Source organism: Pleuronectes platessa, chromosome 15, assembly GCF_947347685.1.
Source record: "Pleuronectes platessa chromosome 15, fPlePla1.1, whole genome shotgun sequence".
NCBI lineage: Eukaryota > Metazoa > Chordata > Actinopteri > Pleuronectiformes > Pleuronectidae > Pleuronectes > Pleuronectes platessa.
This window is the reverse complement of record NC_070640.1, coordinates 687,234-707,135: the sequence shown is the minus strand read 5'-3', so window position 1 is coordinate 707,135 and position 19,902 is coordinate 687,234. Positions and strand designations below refer to the sequence as shown.

The following is a 19,902-nucleotide window of genomic DNA, read 5'->3' as shown; positions in this document are numbered from 1 at the left end:
CTTGTTTCTGTCTTGTTCAGTTTCTTTTGTTGTTTTCAAAAAGCCTCCTGTGGACAGGTGTTGTAAACTAGCATTTATGCTAATACACTGTAAACAATGCATCTGGTTCGTCCAATGACATTGTCATGTCCATGTCCAAATAAAATCTACTATATTTTGTCTCGAATGTGAATTAAATTAATCAAGAATCTCTTTAAACTGTTAAATCTCGTAACAAACTCACTGATAATATATAAAATCGTGTTTCTCTTTAGACTTTACGTCTTCATGACTTTTCGACCGTGTTAGAGATGAAAGGAGTTTACAGTTTGTGTCAGACGAGGACAGTTTGTGGAATCAAACAGAGGAAGAGGAGGAGGGGTTAATATAAACTGGTCCTGCAGTCGCCCCAAATGCTATGGAGAGCATTTGAAAAGATGAATTGATGATGAGAACAACAACTGGGTGCAGCCCCGAAGCCAACAGACTGAACAAGAACTGGATCCAAAGTAAAAATCAATATCAACGAAGGAAAAAGACAATTTAAATAGTTTCCACATAAGACACGTGCAGTCGACCTCTTCGTGTTATAGAACCCTGAACTCCTGCGTTAGACTCAGGTGTTCATTAACTGCAGCAGCAGAAAGAGTTTGTGTTCGTTGTCGCTCGACTGGAAACAACGACCAGAAAACCAAACACACAAAGAATCAATGAGTCCGGAAAGTTTTCAACCAAAGCTCGTTCAGAAAAAGTCAAATTTTAACTTCAGACACGTTAATGATCAGTCGTCCTGAAACAAACCCTCCTATGAACCAACTTCTTCAAAGAAGGGGGGTGATGCAAACATGGTGTCACCGTGATGTCACTGTGATGTCACTGTGATGTCACTGTGATGTCACCATGATGTGCAGCTCAGACAGGAAATGAACTCAAAGCCATGAAAGGTGGTTTATCAGAGGATGAAGAATGTTCTCACCATCCGAAGCCTCCGAACGACACGCTCCTCTTCCTCCTCAGCATGCTCCCTCGCTCCCTCGCTCCCTCGCTCCCTCGCTTGTTCCTCTTTTGTCTTCTGTTCTTCTTATTGTGTCTGGATTCTCTCTCTCTCTCTCTCTCTCTGCTGTTCTACCTCCTCATTTCTCCTCCTATAAATACTCTCATCTCCGTCAGACGCCCTCCTTTACTTACCCCCCCCCCCCTCTTCTCTGCCACTGTCTCTCTCCCTCGCTCGGCCTCTCTCTCTCTCTTCATCCTGTGTCTCCTCCTGCTGTTAGTGTTTCTCTCTCTCCTTCTCTCACTTCAATCCACTGCTCAGTCAGGAGAGAGAGAGGGCGAGAAACAAAGAGTGAGAATATAAATGGAGGGCTACATGGTGTGCCCCCCCTCCCTCCCTCTCTTTCTCCCCTCCCTCTCTCCCTCCCCCCCTCTCCCTCTCCCTCTCTCTCTCCTCCTTCCCTCTCTCTCTCTCCCTCCCCCCCTCTCTCTCTCCCCTGACAAGGCAGAAAGGACGTCGTCCATGAGGAAACTCATCATTCATAATGAATGGACGATGGAGGAGTTACTGGGTTTATGTTAGATAACCAAGTCAAAAATTAGAAGATTTAACAGTTTCCTCAGACTCGTGAGGTTTTTGCCTGTTTTGTATGATTAAGGGTTTTCATCCATATGTTTTTAAATGAATCTAATATTATATTAATCATTATCTGTCCTATATGTATAATGTTACATGTCAGATGTTAACAATAAATCAATTACAAGGCTTAGATAATGACAAGTAAAATTAATTAATAAATAATTGATCTGATCTAGTACTGTTTGCTTTTCTCAGCAGAATAACATTTTACGTACCTTAGCTTTGTTAGCTTACTGGTTGCTTATTTTTAGTTAACAGATACTCAAACACTAATGAGATGTTGAGTCAGGCTTCCTGATGTTCGGCCAATCAGAGGAAAGTAAAGAAAGTTCTTCACATGCGAACATACATGATCATGTGACTGTGATTTCCACGTTGTTTTAATCAGCTCTTACTCTACAGCTCCACCTGCTGGTGGTCTGTGACAGAAACAAGTCATCTACCAGACGTTAAGATTTTTGCTTCATTTACAAACTTTATATTTAACGGATTTATTTTATATTAAATGCGCATATGTAAGTGGGAGGAGCCTTGGTGACATGTTGAATCTTCACTCTGCAGTTTAATAAAGATTTCACTGGAGCTGGTGAATCGTATTTAATTATAAAATAATAATAATAGATTCAATCTAACAAAGGTGTTACGTCATCACTCATGTGTTGTGTTGGTCGACAATAGAAGAGTCAGGGAACAAAACGCTGCGAGCAGGGTTCGAACCTGCGCGGGAAGATCCCATTGGATTTCAAGTCCAACGCCTTAACCACTCGGCCATCGCAGCTGACGCCTCAGTACTGGGTTTTCTACGTTTATGACCACATACATGTGGAGACACATCAGCACATACATGTACAGAGACATGTAGAGACACGTGGAGACAAGTGGAGACACACCCGGCTCAGTTTGACCCTGAAGAAGAAAAGACTCCGTCACTAACTTCTCAGTCTTCAGACCTCATGGACATGCGCTCACAGACGGTCCTGCACCGCCCCCTGCTGGAGACAACTCGTACTGACAGATACACAGTGAAGAACCCTGGAGCCTCCTCCATCTTTAACCGCCTCCATCTTTTAAACTCACAGTTGTTTTCATGAATAACACGCGACAAGGGACATGTCCCGTCCACACACATAGTGGCTGTTCCTCCATGTTCATGTTCGCTAGGACCAGGAGTTAGAAGGTTCCATGTTTAATTAGCTCACTTTTCCAGAAGGTCCGTGAACATGGCAGCGTTTTGGCACGTGACACTGTTGTGTTTCTCATTGGCTGGGAGACCTTTAGTGTGAGAACGCGGAAGTGAGGTGGGTTGAGAGGATTCATAATATTCATATTATTCATATTAATAGAATAGAATAGAATAGGTCGAGTCATCAGAGCCCCCCCCCCCCTCCCAGTTCCGGAGGTTCTTCCAGTTGATGAAGGAGTTCGTTGTGGGAACTGTTGGTTTCTCTATAAAACTGTGAAGGTGATGATGTATATTAATAACACGCTACAGAAGAGATATCTTCAGTCCTATATGAAGATATTAATATTCACCTCCCTGCTCTCAGTGCACTCTGTGGGGATGTAGCTCAGTGGTAGAGCGCGTGCTTCGCATGTATGAGGTCCCGGGTTCAATCCCCGGCATCTCCACTTTATTTTTCACCTGTTGATCAGAAACCAACTGTTTCACATGTTTCACTAAAACTCACTGTCTCACCTCCACACCACCTGCTTTTATTCTGAAATTCACATCATTACATGAACAGAGTATTTATACAGTGACTGGATTTCACTTACATTTGAAATTGTACAGATAGAAAATGATTATAACTTCAAAAAGTTCAAACCAGAGTGAGTTTGGATATGAGGTTTGATCAATTACTGTATAATCAATCAATCACATTTTATTAGTATAGTCTCATATTCACAGTCCCAGTTTGTCTCATCGTCTTTAACCAGGTGAGACGTCCTCTGTTCTTCAACAAGAGTCAAACTACTGAAACCTTCAACAGGTGGAGAAGGTGGAAACCTCAGAGACACATGTGAGGACCCGTCTCCAGGACGGACACTAGTCAACAGATGTCCCGTGGAACAGAGGACATCACAGAGATCAGAGTCTTTACAGCTTTGATTAGAATAAACACTTTGTAGCAGAACTGAAGATCAATGACCTGATGGATTATTATCAGTAATGGTCGAGTATCAGAGGAGAAATATTATATATCAAGCAGACTTGTTGTGATCATAGTCCACGATCAGGATCCACCACTATCAGGATCAGGATCCACCATCAGGATCCTCCATCGTCCACATGTACATAAACATGTGGATCTATATTGCAATATTGATCTTATAGAACCTATAACCTCAGTCTACCACACCTCTGTCATCTTTAATCTTTATATATATATCTATATATAGATATATATATAATCACCTTTACATACAGTCACTGCCTTTGATTTGAAAGTATTTATTGATCAGTAATATTTAGTTACAGATTATAAATCCTTTATAACGAGGTCGTAGACAGTGATTCTGTTGCTTTAAATAATACAGACACGTGATAATACATCACATAAAAAAATTCATAATACAGTAAATGGTTTCCGCAGTAACACGGGTCAGAAGGTTCGACCGGAATCAGGTTCTGATGAAGAGAAGTTATCATCCAATCATTTTCTTCTTTGAAGTCTCTCCTCCTCCTCGTCGTTCATCTCCCTCGCTCCCTCGCTCCCTCGCTCCCTCGCTGCCTCGCTGCCTCGCTCCCTCGCTCCCTCGCTGCCTCGCTGCCTCGCTGCCTCGCTCCCTAGCTGCCTCGCTCCCTCGCTGCCTCGCTGCCTCGCTGCCTCGCTGCCTCGCTCCCTAGCTGCCTCGCTCCCTCGCTGCCTCGCTGCCTCGCTCCCTCGCTGCCTCGCTCCCACGCTGCCTCGCTGCCTCGCTCCCTCGCTGCCTCGCTCCCTCGCTGCCTCGCTGCCTCGCTGCCTCGCTCCCTAGCTGCCTCGCTCCCTCGCTGCCTCGCTGCCTCGCTCCCTCGCTGCCTCGCTGCCTCGCTCCCTCGCTGCCTCGCTGCCTCGCTGCCTCGCTCCCTCGCTGCCTCGCTGCCTCGCTCCCTCGCTGCCTCGCTGCCTCGCTCCCTCGCTGCCTCGCTCCCTCGCTGCCTCGCTCCCTAGCTGCCTCGCTGCCTCGCTGCCTCGCTCCCTCGCTGCCTCGCTCCCTCGCTGCCTCGCTCCCTCGCTCCCTCGCTGCCTCGCTGCCTCGCTGCCTCGCTCCCTCGCTGCCTCGCTCCCTCGCTGCCTCGCTGCCTCGCTGCCTCGCTCCCTAGCTGCCTCGCTCCCTCGCTGCCTCGCTGCCTCGCTCCCTCGCTGCCTCGCTGCCTCGCTCCCTCGCTGCCTCGCTGCCTCGCTGCCTCGCTCCCTCGCTGCCTCGCTGCCTCGCTCCCTCGCTGCCTCGCTGCCTCGCTCCCTCGCTGCCTCGCTCCCTCGCTGCCTCGCTCCCTAGCTGCCTCGCTGCCTCGCTGCCTCGCTCCCTCGCTGCCTCGCTCCCTCGCTGCCTCGCTGCCTCGCTCCCTCGCTGCCTCGCTCCCTCGCTGCCTCGCTCCCTAGCTGCCTCGCTGCCTCGCTGCCTCGCTCCCTCGCTGCCTCGCTCCCTCGCTGCCTCGCTCCCTCGCTCCCTCGCTGCCTCGCTGCCTCGCTGCCTCGCTCCCTCGCTGCCTCGCTCCCTCGCTGCCTCGCTCCCTAGCTGCCTCGCTGCCTCGCTGCCTCGCTCCCTCGCTGCCTCGCTGCCTCGCTCCCTCGCTGCCTCGCTGCCTCGCTCCCTCGCTGCCTCGCTCCCTCGCTGCCTCGCTCCCTAGCTGCCTCGCTGCCTCGCTGCCTCGCTCCCTCGCTGCCTCGCTCCCTCGCTGCCTCGCTCCCTCGCTCCCTCGCTGCCTCGCTGCCTCGCTGCCTCGCTCCCTCGCTGCCTCGCTCCCTCGCTGCCTCGCTGCCTCGCTGCCTCGCTCCCTAGCTGCCTCGCTCCCTCGCTGCCTCGCTGCCTCGCTCCCTCGCTGCCTCGCTGCCTCGCTCCCTCGCTGCCTCGCTGCCTCGCTGCCTCGCTCCCTCGCTGCCTCGCTGCCTCGCTCCCTCGCTGCCTCGCTGCCTCGCTCCCTCGCTGCCTCGCTCCCTCGCTGCCTCGCTCCCTAGCTGCCTCGCTGCCTCGCTGCCTCGCTCCCTCGCTGCCTCGCTCCCTCGCTGCCTCGCTGCCTCGCTCCCTCGCTGCCTCGCTCCCTCGCTGCCTCGCTCCCTAGCTGCCTCGCTGCCTCGCTGCCTCGCTCCCTCGCTGCCTCGCTCCCTCGCTGCCTCGCTCCCTCGCTCCCTCGCTGCCTCGCTGCCTCGCTGCCTCGCTCCCTCGCTGCCTCGCTCCCTCGCTGCCTCGCTCCCTAGCTGCCTCGCTGCCTCGCTGCCTCGCTCCCTCGCTGCCTCGCTCCCTCGCTGCCTCGCTGCCTCGCTCCCTCGCTGCCTCGCTGCCTCGCTCCCTCGCTCCCTCGCTGCCTCGCTCCCTCGCTCCCTCGCTGCCTCGCTCCCTCGCTGCCTCGCTGCCTCGCTCCCTCGCTGCCTCGCTCCCTCGCTCCCTCGCTGCCTCGCTCCCTCGCTGCCTCGCTCCCTAGCTGCCTCGCTGCCTCGCTCCCTAGCTCCCTCGCTGCCTCGCTGCCTCGCTCCCTAGCTCCCTCGCTGCCTCGCTGCCTCGCTCCCTAGCTGCCTCGCTCCCTAGCTGCCTCGCTCCCTAGCTGCCTCGCTGCCTCGCTTCCTCGCTGCCTCGCTCCCTCGCTGCCACGCTGCCTCGCTGCCACGCTCCCTCGCTGCCTCGCTTCCTCGCTGCCTCGCTGCCTCGCTCCCTCGCTCCCTAGCTGCCTTGCTGCCTCGCTCCCTCGCTGCCTCGCTGCCTCGCTCCCTCGCTGCCTCGCTCCCTAGCTGCCTCGCTGCCTCGCTCCCTCGCTGCCTCGCTCCCTCGCTGCCTCGCTCCCTCGCTCCCTCGCTGCCTCGCTCCCTCGCTGCCTCGCTGCCTCGCTGCCTCGCTCCCTCGCTCCCTCGCTCCCTCGCTGCCTCGCTCCCTAGCTCCCTCGCTGCCTCGCTGCCTCGCTCCCTCGCTGCCTCGCTGCCTCGCTGCCTCGCTCCCTCGCTGCCTCGCTCCCTAGCTCCCTAGCTGCCTCGCTGCCTCGCTCCCTCGCTGCCTCGCTGCCTCGCTGCCTCGCTCCCTAGCTGAGGGGATCCAGCACCAGGACTTTACACTCCCTCTTGGCGATCTTGTCCAGTGACAGCAGCGATCTGTCCTGTGGCGGCAGGTAGAGCGGTCGACCGACCGGAGAGCCGACCGGGGGGGTGATGGCCCGTCGCTCCATGGCGCTGCCCGTCCTGAAGGAGAACCGCACATGAGGGCGTGGTCACATGATGACAGTAAATATGACTGAACTGACTTTTACCTCATGATGTGGGATCGAGACGGCTGCTGGTGTGAGAAGGACTGAGATCGACCCAGACTCGCCTGGTGACGGTCCAACAGGTCTCGAACCGCCGGACTGGACGGGCTGTTTTTACCTGGGGGGGGGGGGGGGGGGTTCAGTTGTAATTGTAACACCACCGATGGTAAAATACACAACTAATAAGACTTAGCTAAGATGGAGACAACTGTAACCATGATAAACTTTCATGGTTTTTAATAATAAGAAAGATCAGTAGACATTAAACGTGAAGAATTAAATGAAATCAAAGTTTCTGAAGCTCGATGTCACTTCTCGACACTGAAGCTGATCCAGTCCAGATGCTTCTGGTTTCATACGTCTGAAGAATCTGCCACAGAATTGAACTCAAACACGATTCTCACCCGAACAAATCCAGAAAAGTTCTTACGTGACAGAGGCCGAGCGTCTGGAGGAGGGTTCGAGACTGAAGCTGTGAACTGAAGCTTCAGCTTCATGTGCTGACTCAGCTGCAGAGAGGAGGAGGAGGAGGAGGAGGAGGAGGAGGAGGAGGAAGAACAGTGTGTAAAAATGTTTTACTTGACACAGTCCAAGCTTTACAGAGGCAGAGCTTCAGTACCTCGTACAGTCCTGGTTGGAGGATCTGGAACGAAACACAGAACGACAAAGTTCTTCCTTTACGACAGTGACCGAGGTTACTGAGAGGAGAGTGACACACCACAGCCGCCAGAGCTGCATCGTCACCAAGACCACGACCTGCACACACACACACACACACACACACACACACACACTTATTCTAAGTTTCTAATCTTTTACGTTAAGTTCCAAAAGGTGACTTCATGTTGAAACACACACGGACCCTCCGGGGTCCAGACGAGTCGGACAGCCAGGAAGTCCTGCAGGTTGTTGAGCAGAACGTATTTGACCTTGAAGTTCTCCTTCACTCTGACCGTGCTGGGACAACTCGCTGTCATGACGAACCGAGGTCGGTCCAGACGGACGCTGGGCAGCCTGGGGGGGGGGGGGGTAAAGGTTACTGTCTGACAGTGTCATATTGTATCATATTATATTAAATCATATTATATCATATTGTATTTTATTATAAAATATGATATATTAAATTATATTATAAAGTAATATAGTAATAGTGTTTGTTTGTAATATCGTGTTGTCCTGTGTTCATACTTCAGAATTATTTCTTGTCATTAGTGACGATGCATAAACTTGAGCGCAGAACAAACACTGTGCTTTTAGTTTGAAGACAAATTGCCAAACAGGAAGTGATTCTGTGAATAGCAGTCAGCTGCTGCATCTGCCTCAAACCGATTGGCTGAAATAAAAAGCATTGAATCCTTCGATGTTCAACATTCAGGCAGTTACCTGATTGGTCCTTACCTGTAGTGGGTGTAGATACAATTGGTGAAAGGCATCTTGGGAGTTGACCACTGCAGCACAGCGACCAGGGGAACCTCCAGCCCCTGAAATACATCAACACAATGACATGTAGTGACCACAGGAGGGCGCTGACACCAACGTTTTGTCTCAGTGTTGTCTTTAGCTCGCTGACGATGAAAAGTCTCCATGAGACCCACAACCAGGGCCGGGTCTAGGCAGGGGCAAGAGGGGGCCTGGCCCCCTCAAATAAATGTTGTGCAGCCTCAAACTAAATAGGGTTAGGGTTAGGGTTAGGCACAATGCCCCCTCAAGATTTGTGGCTGCCCCCTCATACATGCCTGTCTAGACCCGGCCCTGCCCACAACACAGACCATAATAAAGAGCCCAAACGTGTCCACACCTCGTTGGAGTCGTCCTGCCCCATGTCGTTGAGGTGCAGCTGGAACAAGAGGTCGTGCTCCTCTAAAGCGCTGAGCATGCTGGGAAGACGGCAGGCCTCGCTGTCCACCCTGCAGAAAGACGCCATGCCGACCTCACCGGACTGGTGGCTGAGCAGAGGACAGACGAGGACATGAGACACAAACTTATGTGATTTCAGACGTGAGAAGAGGCTCATTTCAATTTAAACATCATTAAAAAAAATCTGCCACTGTGATTGGCTGGTTAATACAATGAGATGTGACATAATAACATTATTATATTAGTAATAAAGTTCTGCACATCGAGTCGTATAATATAAACTACTAGAAGACCCATTGTATCTCAAAGTGAAACGTGATGTATTTGACTACACAACGCACCACACGTTGTCCACCAGCAGCACGGAGCCGTCGGGCATCATGGGAAGGTACGAGGCGTTCAGGTTCGGCAAAATGCGAACATCCCGAATAGTCACCTCCTCCTGAGAAGACTCATTTAACACTGTGGGGTATAAATACAGTTTGCAGTTAAACTTGTATTAATCTGAAACCCTTCCAATAACCCATCGTTTCTTTAGAGCCTGTCCTGATGCTGACTGAGGGATAAATGAGGGATCAGACTAATTCCTGCCTCTCCCTCTGTTCTCTATCACACCAAGAGTCAACAGAAACATAAAGCTGAATACAAAACGATCTGGTACCTTTGAGGACAGCGAGGTGTCTCCCGGAGACGGTCATCTGTTTACAGCGGATGGTTGGCGGCGGCAGGACGGTCAGAGTGGTGCTCACTGTGGAGGACGGGGGTTAACGCTGAGGTCAGAGGTCAAACTGAAAGTGTATGAATGTGTGTGTGTTGTACCCTGAGCCTTGAAGGTGTTCAGGTCGTGTCTGAAGGTCTGTGTCGGTTCTCGCTGCTGCAGGACGCTCAGGTAACCAAGCTCCTGAACCTCCGCTTTCTCTGCCTCCTTCTTCCAAACCGTGACCATCACCTGAACAGACCACACTGAGGCGTCAGACTGAGAAGAAACATGGACGACATGAAGGCTCCTCTACAGGGAAGCCAAGCCTCTCTATCTCCCCCTGGTGGCTGGCTGCAGTAAAGGTTACAGGCCTCCCTATGCGTTAGCAGATGGGACATGAATCAAACTATCACTACTGCACGAACTCTGACTCCAAATAACGTCCTCAGCGTTCGTACGATATATATATATATATATATATATATATATATATATATATATGTAAGCTTCATTATGTATACATTATGTACATCTTAATTTGTGTCGTTCTCTCTTGAGAGTCGTTACCAAACAGACATGAATCACTCCTGAGTCTCGGCCTCTCTCCAAACAAGATGGATTCTAGAGCCGACGGTGACGTTCTGACCTTGACCTTCAGCGTGCTGACAGGAAGTTTGTCCAGAGAGACGGTGAGAGGGAAGATCACTTCATCCGTCAGAACCACCGGCTCGTCCAGCGGAGACTGACAAGAGGAGACAGACGCGTTTCAATCCTCAATCAATGCAAATCAGTGGTGTCAGCAGAGGGCGCCGCTGAGCAGAGCGCTAACAACCACATGTAGTCGTGTGTAGCTGGTTAGCATGCTAACATCTGCTTTGCTGCTGTTGAGTCAAAAACAAATCAGATGAAACAGTATCAGTCTGTAGGGGGCGCTACAGACAAAATGTCACCAACATCATTAGGGTCATTTTGGGAACATGACGTCATGGACACAGTTTCAAACTGTTTCCTCTTTAGATGCTCACTAGTCCCCCCCCCCCTGTAAACCTGAACCACAACTCCTCCGCACCTGAACAGGCGCCCTGCGGAACTCCCTGTAGGCCGTCCCTGACGAGTTGTGGATGAGCAGAGGTTTGCAGTCCCTGAAGCTGCGACACCGGGAGTCCACCCTGCTGCCGAGCGCCGCGATGGCCGCCTCCGCGGCAGCGATGTAATCCTCCTCGCCATCTTCATTAGCCTCGTCCCCGCTGCTCTGGTAGTCACGGTGGAGCTGGTGGTGGTTGCCTCTGTGGCGGCTGCTCTCTCCTGGACTCACACTGGCCACAGCGCACAGAGAGCCGGCGAGCTCCCTCCACGCTCGACCGCTGGCCGACTCCGTCCCGAAACCTGCCGCAGCGCCATCACCGCCCCCTGGTGGAGGAGGAACAGAATAAATATACCTGGGCTTTCATTTATAACCGTGGACAACTACTCACGCAAATATCGGGATTTATAAAAACAAACTTGACGGGAAAATTTGCACATTTACACGCAACCCATGCGTACGAACGTTTTGGAGACGTGAGGTGATGAACTGAAGCAGATTATTGATCCACTTCATCTTTTACATTAAAACCAAGAGCTTTCGTTTTGCTCACGCGACAAAACTGTTCCATATGAACCTTTAAATTCAAAAATATACTAAACCACTTACAGCAAATTACTTTCAGATTCCATTAAACATCGGAGTTACAGAGCCGAGTCGTTAATGGTTTTTAAATATATCTTCTAACACTGTGCGTGTCTCATCAAGTCACTGCAGTGAACGTGGCTGTTCCATCAGATGCACAGAGCGACCTGGAGATCACTATGAAGAAAAACTATTCACTTTCAAACTTCTATTACCAAATAATATCCCAGAGGAGCTGAGGATCCACTGAAGTGAGGGAATCGGTCCGATGCTCTAGATAAATAAATCCTGACTCTGGAGCGTGAAGCTGCAGATGGATGAGGAGGAGACGAGTGATGATCAGCTGATCTAGATTCTATAGATCTGTGATCTCTGAGCTGAACTGAGTCCAGCATCAGATCGACTGACGGAACCGAACCATCCCAGGACAAACACAAGCTTATAATGATAATTCTGTTAAATTCTATAGATGAGGACATCACATCTGTCTCTGAATTTAATAATCCTGCAGTTTTGGAAAATTAAAAAACGAACATGAGATACAACAAGTTCCCTCACATTCTGACACTGTGTGTTTTTGCCTCCACCTTTGAGTTTGATCTTTTCTTATTTCAGACTCTTTCTCTCGTCTTCTCTCTCACTCTCACACTCTCTGTGTCTCAGCAGCAGAGGATCAGTGTTTTATTTATTAGTGACATCACTGGTGTCCCATAAAATGTCTCTTCACCTCCACCTCACTAACAAACACCTGGATGTCAGTGTCAGAAGGTCTTAAAGAGACAGAAGCTGAAGACTTTGGGACAGAGGCTGAGAAGAGGAGCTGCAGCGATGGACAGACTGAGGACAGTGATGTTTTCACCTACAGGATTCAAAAGGTGGATATATATTCCCTAGATGTATAATAATCTATAAAATAAAGTAAGATGAGAAGAGATTTATTCATTCATCTCGTTACAGCAGCAGATCGTCAGAATGAAGAAGAGAAACATGTGAATAGAATCTTCATAAGAACTGAAAACTCTGATTCTCTGTCTGAACCTTGAACGTTACAGTCACAATAAATGGAGCATCTCCCTATCATCCGCATCCGGATGAAGATGATGAAGATGAGGATGGTGGAGGTTTTACCGGGGCCGTGCTCGGTCGGTGTCGCCCCCGCGTCCCTGCAGCGCAGCACCAGCAGGAATCGAACCGTCTCCCCCAGGTACAGGTGGCTCCGGCGGGGCAGGCTGCGGTACCGAGCCGGGTCCGACAGGTCCGTGATGGGCACCGCCGGGAAATACATGAAGTACTCGCACTGAGACTCCATCATCTGCACCATGGTGATGGAGGTGATGGAGGAGCTGGAGGAGCTGGACCCGCTGGACCGCAGTCACACAATGACTCGCACTTCCTCTTTTACAATAAAAGCACAGGCTGGCTCACACATAGACTATTGCGCCCCCAGTGGCCATATGCAGGTAGTACCTGACCTGATCAGTGTGTAGTGAAGGTTTTTATAAAAGTGTTCAAAGGTTTATGAACTATTTTGATGAGAATTATTTATAAATCCTTCAATCTCACATCCCAGGGCAAATATAACATTACTGTTAAATGGGTGTGAGGGGGGGCCGAAAATAATAACCCATCCGCTGTCGAAAGAATTGAACGAAAAGTTCTTTAAAAGCCCTTTTGTGGAATCTGAACTAAAACAGAGGATGTTTGTGAATCAGAGGGAAAAAGGTTTAGAAGTACTGTTGTACTTGCTGTATGACGTCATGGGAGGGAGGTATAATGTATAAGTATAATGTATAAATATAATGTATAAGTATAATGAGAGAATAAAGAACCTGAGGAGTTAAACTTCATGTTGGCACAGATGTTTGTGTGGTAAGACAAACATCTGCCGGAGAGTATTTAAACTACGACGATGACAGAGTCGTACAAACTTCGACTACCATCCGTAGCTGCTATCGGACGGTCACCATCTTTACAACGAACCCACTAGAGGTAAGTAACTTTGAAACTGTACAACAACAAAACCTATTGCTTTATATATCATCATAATCATATGCTTACATGCCTCAAGTGGTTTTTAATATGTAATTGTTGTAAAAGCTACCATTTATTTAACATGTCTAATGAACGGATTGAAGCAAGTTAACTACAGAGGTGTGTGTTTGGTTGTGACTTGATTTTAATTTTATTAAGTTAATATCAATAAGTTACATGTGTAAGCTGCATGTGATAGTAACTATGTTTCTCAAAGGTTCTGATACAGGCTGGTTTATCCTCCATTACCATTGCCACCTCGTTTATTTAGCCTGTTATGGAATTTTAGAGTGAATTAGACAGTTTAGATATGATTATAATCTCCACACACCAGTGTTGTAAACAGTTCTCATATTAACTATATAATAATTTTTTTACACTGAGGGAAGAGGAGAGACTTGATGTGGACTGTTATCAACAGCTCTGTGGGAGATTATCACCTTGAATAATACAGATGTACAGAAAAGTCAAATCTCAGCTCTAGATGAACATTATTAACAACTTAAACTAAATATCCAATAAATCGTGGTACTTTACAGAAAACACTTCGTCATAATCTATATTCAATCTATTAGGTGACAGGGTTTTCAGTCCGTGAGTCCAATAGTGTTCCCTTCTCTCGCTGGAAAGTGAAACATCCAAGCTTCCTCCTCTTGAGAGGAGTGATACCGTCTCAATATGAATTACTGGCCTTGCAGCAGCAACACAAACTGCACTGAAATGATCATCACTAAACACAGTACAGGTGTTAGGGTTGCCACCATTAAGGGTTGAATAACCGGGCAGCGATATCCTGGTAACACACGCAGCCGTCATCGGTGTTTACCTGAACGGGAGATGATTCACTTTATTGGGCACTTCATAATAGAGCAAAGACTTCAGTATAAGGCGCATATTAACAGAAACCTAACAACAGGTCTACATATATCCCCCCCTCCATTAATGTTTTGATATTTCAAGTTATTTATAATTCCAGGACTCGGGAGTGGCCAGAGGTCAAAACCTGCCTCTTTGAAAACCCCACATCAGTAAAGTCCATTTCAATTATATTCTGCTGGCATTACAGGCTTCTTCCACTTTTATTTTAAAGAGGAAGAAGCCTTCAGTGGGACTACAATACATTAATATTCCATTGTAGGCCCACTGAAGGTATTATGCTATTATATTATGAACAACTAATCTGACTTATGTTTGGAGGTCAGTGTATGTTGATCTGCTGCAGAATTTACTATCGCCAGTAGATGGCAGTGCTAAATGACCTGAGAAGCTTTTCTTTACTACTTTTCAATTGAAAACTTGCCATATACAAAGGAATAAGGCAATGACTAAATTAGTGATAACATACTGTGTTCACTGTTCACAGGAATTACACATCTGTTAACATCCAGAATGTTATTTCACATATCTAAGGATTCAACCATTTACTGTATCATAACACATGAGCACACAACGTGCTTCCATTTTTTACCTATGCTCCAGAAATATGGAATTCCATACCCAAGGCCACATGAGATGCAAGCTCTGTCAGAATTTGAAAATGGTAAATGAAAGGTTATTAATCAGCTGTCACGCTTCCTAAGCAAGCTTTCTTATCGCCTACATTTTGTTGTTCTTATGTGTTTCTACGTTTCATTTCTATCTTTTACTTATGTGAGTTTTGTTAGTATACCCGTTCTTGCTATTTGCTGCCTCTTTCGTTTATTATGAATTGTATTGCTTGGTTTTATCTTGCAGTATTTGCACCCGTTTTAATAAGTCTGTTTTTATTTTTAGTTGTTTCTTCACTTTATTGTAAAATACTTTGAGCTACTAATGAACCCTAATAAATCAACATTTAATCAAATATAACATTTTAGGCATGGCTGCTAAAATAACTCTCACATGCCATAAAAGAATGTTGCTAAAAGGTTTAGATCATCACAATTCAGAGCGGGCACTTTAAGGCTTTGAAACACAGTTTGAACCCTGACCAATCAAAATCCTTGTCCCGCCTGCCTCATTTGCTTACAGTCCACTAGTTAACTAGTGGACATTTGCGCCCCACTAGCTTACTAGTGGCTGCATTTGCACTTTACATGTTAACTAGTGAGGCATAATTGTCCACTAGTAAACTAGTTCGGGTCTGTTTGACCTTACTAGTTAACTAGTGCGGCTTAAAAAGAGTCACTAGCTAACTAGTAAGAGCCAAAATGTCCACTAGTCACACTAGTGAGGTTGTTTTTTACCTTACTAGTAAACTAGTGAGGCTCAAAATGGCTCACTAGCTTACTAGTGGAGCCTAAAAGTCCACTAGTAAGCTAGTTGGGGTCTTTTTGGCCGTACTAGTGAGCTAGTCACAGCCACATTACTTTACTAGTAAACTAGTAAGGTCCAATGTTCCCTCACTAGCTTACTAGTGGAAGACATTTTGTCTCACTAGCTCGACTCTGTACAAAACATGTAGGGACTTTGACCGAACATGTTGAACTTTTTTTTTACATGTTGGTCATTTTCAACTAGTTCAGCTTTGCTCAGAACTAGTGAACGACTGTGCGCAACTAGTAAGAAATTTATTCGACATGTTGGGCTTTTTGTCCAGCTAGTTGGCATTTTGGGCACACTAGTTGACGTTATCATCTTACTAGTTTGACAAAACTGCTCACTAGTAGACTTGCACGCAACTAGTTAACTAGTGATGTGATAAAAGGTCACTAGATAACATGTAGGACAATACAGAATTTCACTAGTTAACTAGGTTTTGACCTCTGGCCACTCCCGAGTCCTGGGATCATAAATAACTTGAAATATCAAAACATTAATGGAGGAGGGGGCTATAATGTAGACCTGTTGTTAGGTTTCTGTTAATATGCGCCTTATACTGAAGTCCATGCTTTATTATGAAGTGCCCAATAAAGTGAATCATCTCCCGTTCAGGTAAACACCGATGACGGCTGCGTGTGTTACCAGGATATCGCTGCCTGGTTATTCAACCCTTAATGGTGGCAACCCTAACACCTGTACTGTGTTTAGTGATGATCATTTCAGTGCAGTTTGTGTTGCTGCTGCAAGGCCAGTAATTCATATTGAGACGGTATCACTCCTCTCAAGAGGAGGAAGCTTGGATGTTTCACTTTCCAGCGAGAGAAGGGAACACTATTGGATTCACGGACTGAAAACCCTGTCACCTAATAGATTGAATATAGATTATGACGAAGTGTTTTCTGTAAAGTACCACGATTTATTGGATATTTAGATGAAGTTGTTAATAATGTTCATCTAGAGCTGAGATTTGACTTTTCTGTACATCTATTAGAAATCGATTGAAAATTAAAAAAATGTTTTCACCTTTGTTTCATTGCTGTTCGAAAAAAATAATGAATCTGACGCGCACACACATGTACGTGTTTATTCTGTTTGGATAGTAAGCAAAGAGCTGCAGTTCACTGCAGTAAAACCTCGTCAGGCTTTATAGGGATACATTTTTGCTGGGTGGAGCTCTTGCTGGAGAGCCAATTGGAAGGTTCAATTTTAATCCCCTCATTAGCATGTGTGTCCAGAAGTGCCACTAGTAAGCTAGTAGGCATTTTGGCTGCCACTGGCTTACTAGTAAGCCCTTTCAGCCTCACTACTTTGCTAGTAAGGTCAAAAAACACTTCAACTAGTAAACCAGTGCATATTTCAAGCCCACTAGCTTACTAGTAAGCATTTTGCACCTCACTAGTTTGCTAGTGAGGTGCAAAATAGGTGTTTACTAGTAAACTAGTGGGTTTTTTGACCCCACTAGTTTACTAGTACACATTTTGCACCTTACTAGTTTGCTAGTAAGGTCAAAATAGGCTATTTACTAGTAAACTAGTGGTTTTTTTTGGCTGCACTAGTTTACTAGTGTGCATTTGGGCTCCCACGAGTTCACTAGTGCAGAAAATTGGAGGCCACTAGTTTACTAGTAAGCTGAATCCATGTTTGACTAGCTTACATGTCAGAGCTTTTGCAGCTCACTAGTAAGCTAGTAACACTTTCAGCATTACTAGTTCGGTCCAAAGGGCAACTAGTGCAGCAAAAAGCCCACTAGTAGAGACTTTGGCTCTACTAGTGCAGCACACAGTGTTACTAGTAAGGTTTCTGTTTTAACTAGTTGAACAAAAGTGCCACTAGTTGCTGAAACAGAGTGACTAGTAAGATTTTCTGTTCAACTAGTTCAATAAGATGCTGAACTAGTGCGACCAAATGTCCAACTAGTGCTGACAATGACCGAACTAGTGGAGGGGACTGAAACTTGATATCAAGGATATGGAATAAATGCTCAATCGGCTTGCCATACAGATGAGGTAGAAAGACATTTTATCTATTTGTACAATGTTTTATTTCGTTCAGTACTTTTATCCAGAGCGACTTACAATATGTGCATTTAACCATGAGGGTATAAACCCAGAGCCCAATACATCGGTTCTGTCTGAAATCTGTGGAGCTTCATACACAACACAAAACATTCTTTAACAGTGAGTTTCTTTTTCTCATTAGATGAAGCTCTGCAGCACCTGATGTCCTCAGCAGCAACATGGTGGAGATCTGAGTTTCAGGCTGGTCAACATGAAAACGACCTGCACCAGCTTCATCTACAACACTTCATGTTTTCCTCCTGTTAATTAAAGATGGCCTGCAACTGTTTAGAACTGGCTCATTGCTAAGTGTCATGGATAATAGAGTTAATATCTATATTCATTATGGTTGGTTAAAAAAATTTACACTTATTAGAACAATGTTTATCTTTTACTTTCTGATTTGATACACTTTAGATAAGAATCCAGTGATTTATTTTTCTTCTTTGCCATAAGAGACAGAACATGGTCATACAGCTGTGTCCTTCAGGCTCGTCCGTCCCAATTAAAAATGATAGGAAACATAAAAGTATGGCATTATGGTAGAGGAAGTGTTGCTTATGAACAAGATTTGTATCCTTATTTTCTGTGGATATTCAACTATGTATTTTAATATGCTTTTGGATTAAACTGTGCACTACCAAGACAATGAATGAACAGTATGGAGTGCTTCAACATTAAAGCTATTTTTTTTAGCACACATCCCCCTACAGGAAGGCTCCATGAACCGGCTGTGGTTCAATGGGAAGTTACTGAACTCTGCTGCTCTGGTGATGGAACTTCACAAAACATTGATGTACACAAATAAACGTTATCTGTAGTAACTGAGGTACAAAGTACAAACAGTAGCAGCAAGTTAAGTCTAGTGCTCCAGTTAGCTCCATAACTTTGGTTATGTTAGCTAATGTTAGCTAAGACCCAGCTACACTGGCAGCATCATCCAGAGTAAACCCTTGGACTCGTCCAAGGGTTGCGCGTGTTGCAAAGCAATTCACCACCAGAACACTAGGTGGAGTAACATTTTTTGTCGAAGACGATCTTAGAGACGTCTTCTTTGTGTGTGGCAGTCGTCGTCGACTGTTTATTTGCATCGCCACTGCTGCTCCTCATAGCCTTTTTCTGACGGACAAATTTGTCCCTGATCTTCCTCCACAGCTTCGTACACTCGTCGGCCTGCAAACCGACTTTAACCGAGATCTCCTTCCAGGAGTCACCGGACATCTGCGGGTCCTTGTATTCCCTCAATGACGGGTTATACAGGTGGTCATACTTTCGGACCTCTTCTGCCAAACGCTCTTCTATTTGGTCCATATTCGTTCTTTTAAATCTTCCTTGGTTTCTGCCGGTATTATGGAGCATGAAACCGGAAATGTGACTCCAGAAAGGATGTAGTTAGCAGACCAATCACAGCCTTGCTGGCTGCGTGAGGCTTACGTAGCATTGTCGTACAGTTACAAAAATTTTAACGCAAGCATGCAAGGAGCTCTTGCGTGTCCCTTGCGTGTCCCTGAAAACGCAGAAGCATGCACCGGCCTTAAGAGCTAATCGACCTTTATTAAATGAACCAGAGAATTGTTTGCTTCCTTTATGAAATCCTTTGTCAGTAGTGATATTTACATGGTTTGTCCTTGTTGGTATCTCCATCTACTTTCTTTGGCCCTGATCCTGATTCAACTATCTACCAATCCCTTAACTCTATTTACCTAAATGTTGATGAAGGATAAGCTTTCTACGTTCAGTACAAATTATTTTCCATTAGTTTGTTGCAAGTAGTGGAACCACTTTAATGCTAATAATCTTAAATTGTTAATCTGATTTATGTTGTTGTCTGGGATCGAGCAGGTCGTCCATGAATCAGAACGTTTTATCATAATTATTATAATAATAATACATTTTATTTCTAGAGTGCTTCAAGAAAGTCAAATACACTTTACACAGAGTTCAGTAGAGAATCTAAAGTGTCTGCTCATTAAGGGACAAGTTTCCTCAGCTCACAGGTTGTAATGTTGTTTGTCAGCTGTAAACACTCAGGGGTGTCACACAGAGAAATCCCTTATAGACCTTTCCCCAGATATCTCATTTAGACACATTAAATATTCAAAACCTCATTCTTTCAGTAACTATTGACATGATTAATGATTCCTCTGGGTGATCATCAGAGGGGATCGAAGTTGAACAAGCACAAACAAAGTCTTCAGCAAACAAAAACTTAACTTCAGTCTTCAAGGTCTGAATCCAAAT

At 46.6% G+C, this 19,902-nt stretch overlaps 2 protein-coding genes and 2 non-coding genes across 4 annotated transcripts in view; 1 reads left to right on the top strand and 3 right to left on the bottom strand.

The window, feature by feature from the left end:
• Positions 1 to 1,356, bottom strand: part of LOC128456776 (rap1 GTPase-activating protein 2) — a 48,813-nt gene extending 47,457 nt beyond the window's left edge. The window contains exon 1 of the mRNA XM_053441129.1: positions 956 to 1,356. Coding sequence (XP_053297104.1) covers positions 956 to 999 — 44 coding nt within the window. The 5' untranslated portion in view covers positions 1,000 to 1,356. The remainder of the gene's footprint in view (positions 1 to 955) is intronic.
• A 952-nt stretch (positions 1,357 to 2,308) lies between these two features.
• On the bottom strand, positions 2,309 to 2,390 carry trnas-uga (transfer RNA serine (anticodon UGA)). Its single transcript has one exon. It is a non-coding gene; the product is annotated as a tRNA-Ser (tRNA).
• Positions 2,391 to 3,169: 779 nt separating this feature from the next.
• On the top strand, positions 3,170 to 3,241 carry trnaa-cgc (transfer RNA alanine (anticodon CGC)). The gene has a single exon. It is a non-coding gene; the product is annotated as a tRNA-Ala (tRNA).
• A 3,583-nt stretch (positions 3,242 to 6,824) lies between these two features.
• On the bottom strand, positions 6,825 to 12,593 carry LOC128457263 (trafficking protein particle complex subunit 14). Its single transcript, XM_053441891.1, has 13 exons — positions 12,401 to 12,593; positions 10,673 to 11,013; positions 10,250 to 10,345; positions 9,723 to 9,852; positions 9,565 to 9,651; positions 9,245 to 9,365; positions 8,845 to 8,992; positions 8,445 to 8,527; positions 7,909 to 8,060; positions 7,666 to 7,802; positions 7,477 to 7,555; positions 7,050 to 7,164; positions 6,825 to 6,981 (listed from the first exon to the last, which is right to left on the bottom strand). The coding sequence occupies exons 1-13, from the start codon at positions 12,591 to 12,593 to the stop codon at positions 6,825 to 6,827; spliced, it is 1,839 nt and encodes a 612-aa protein (XP_053297866.1).
• Positions 12,594 to 19,902: the final 7,309 nt, after the last annotated feature.

Bases quoted from the DNA above. Each gene is read 5' to 3' on its own strand.
- LOC128457263 (XM_053441891.1), bottom strand. From the start codon at position 12,593: ATGGTGCAGATGATGGAGTCTCAGTGCGAGTACTTCATGTATTTCCCG. The intron at 8,061-8,444 runs GTAAGGACCAAT...CCCCCCCCCCAG, and splicing joins TGTATCTACACCCACTACAG to GCTGCCCAGCGTCCGTCTGG. The intron at 7,803-7,908 runs GTCCGTGTGTGT...GTGTGTGTGCAG, and splicing joins ACTCGTCTGGACCCCGGAGG to GTCGTGGTCTTGGTGACGAT.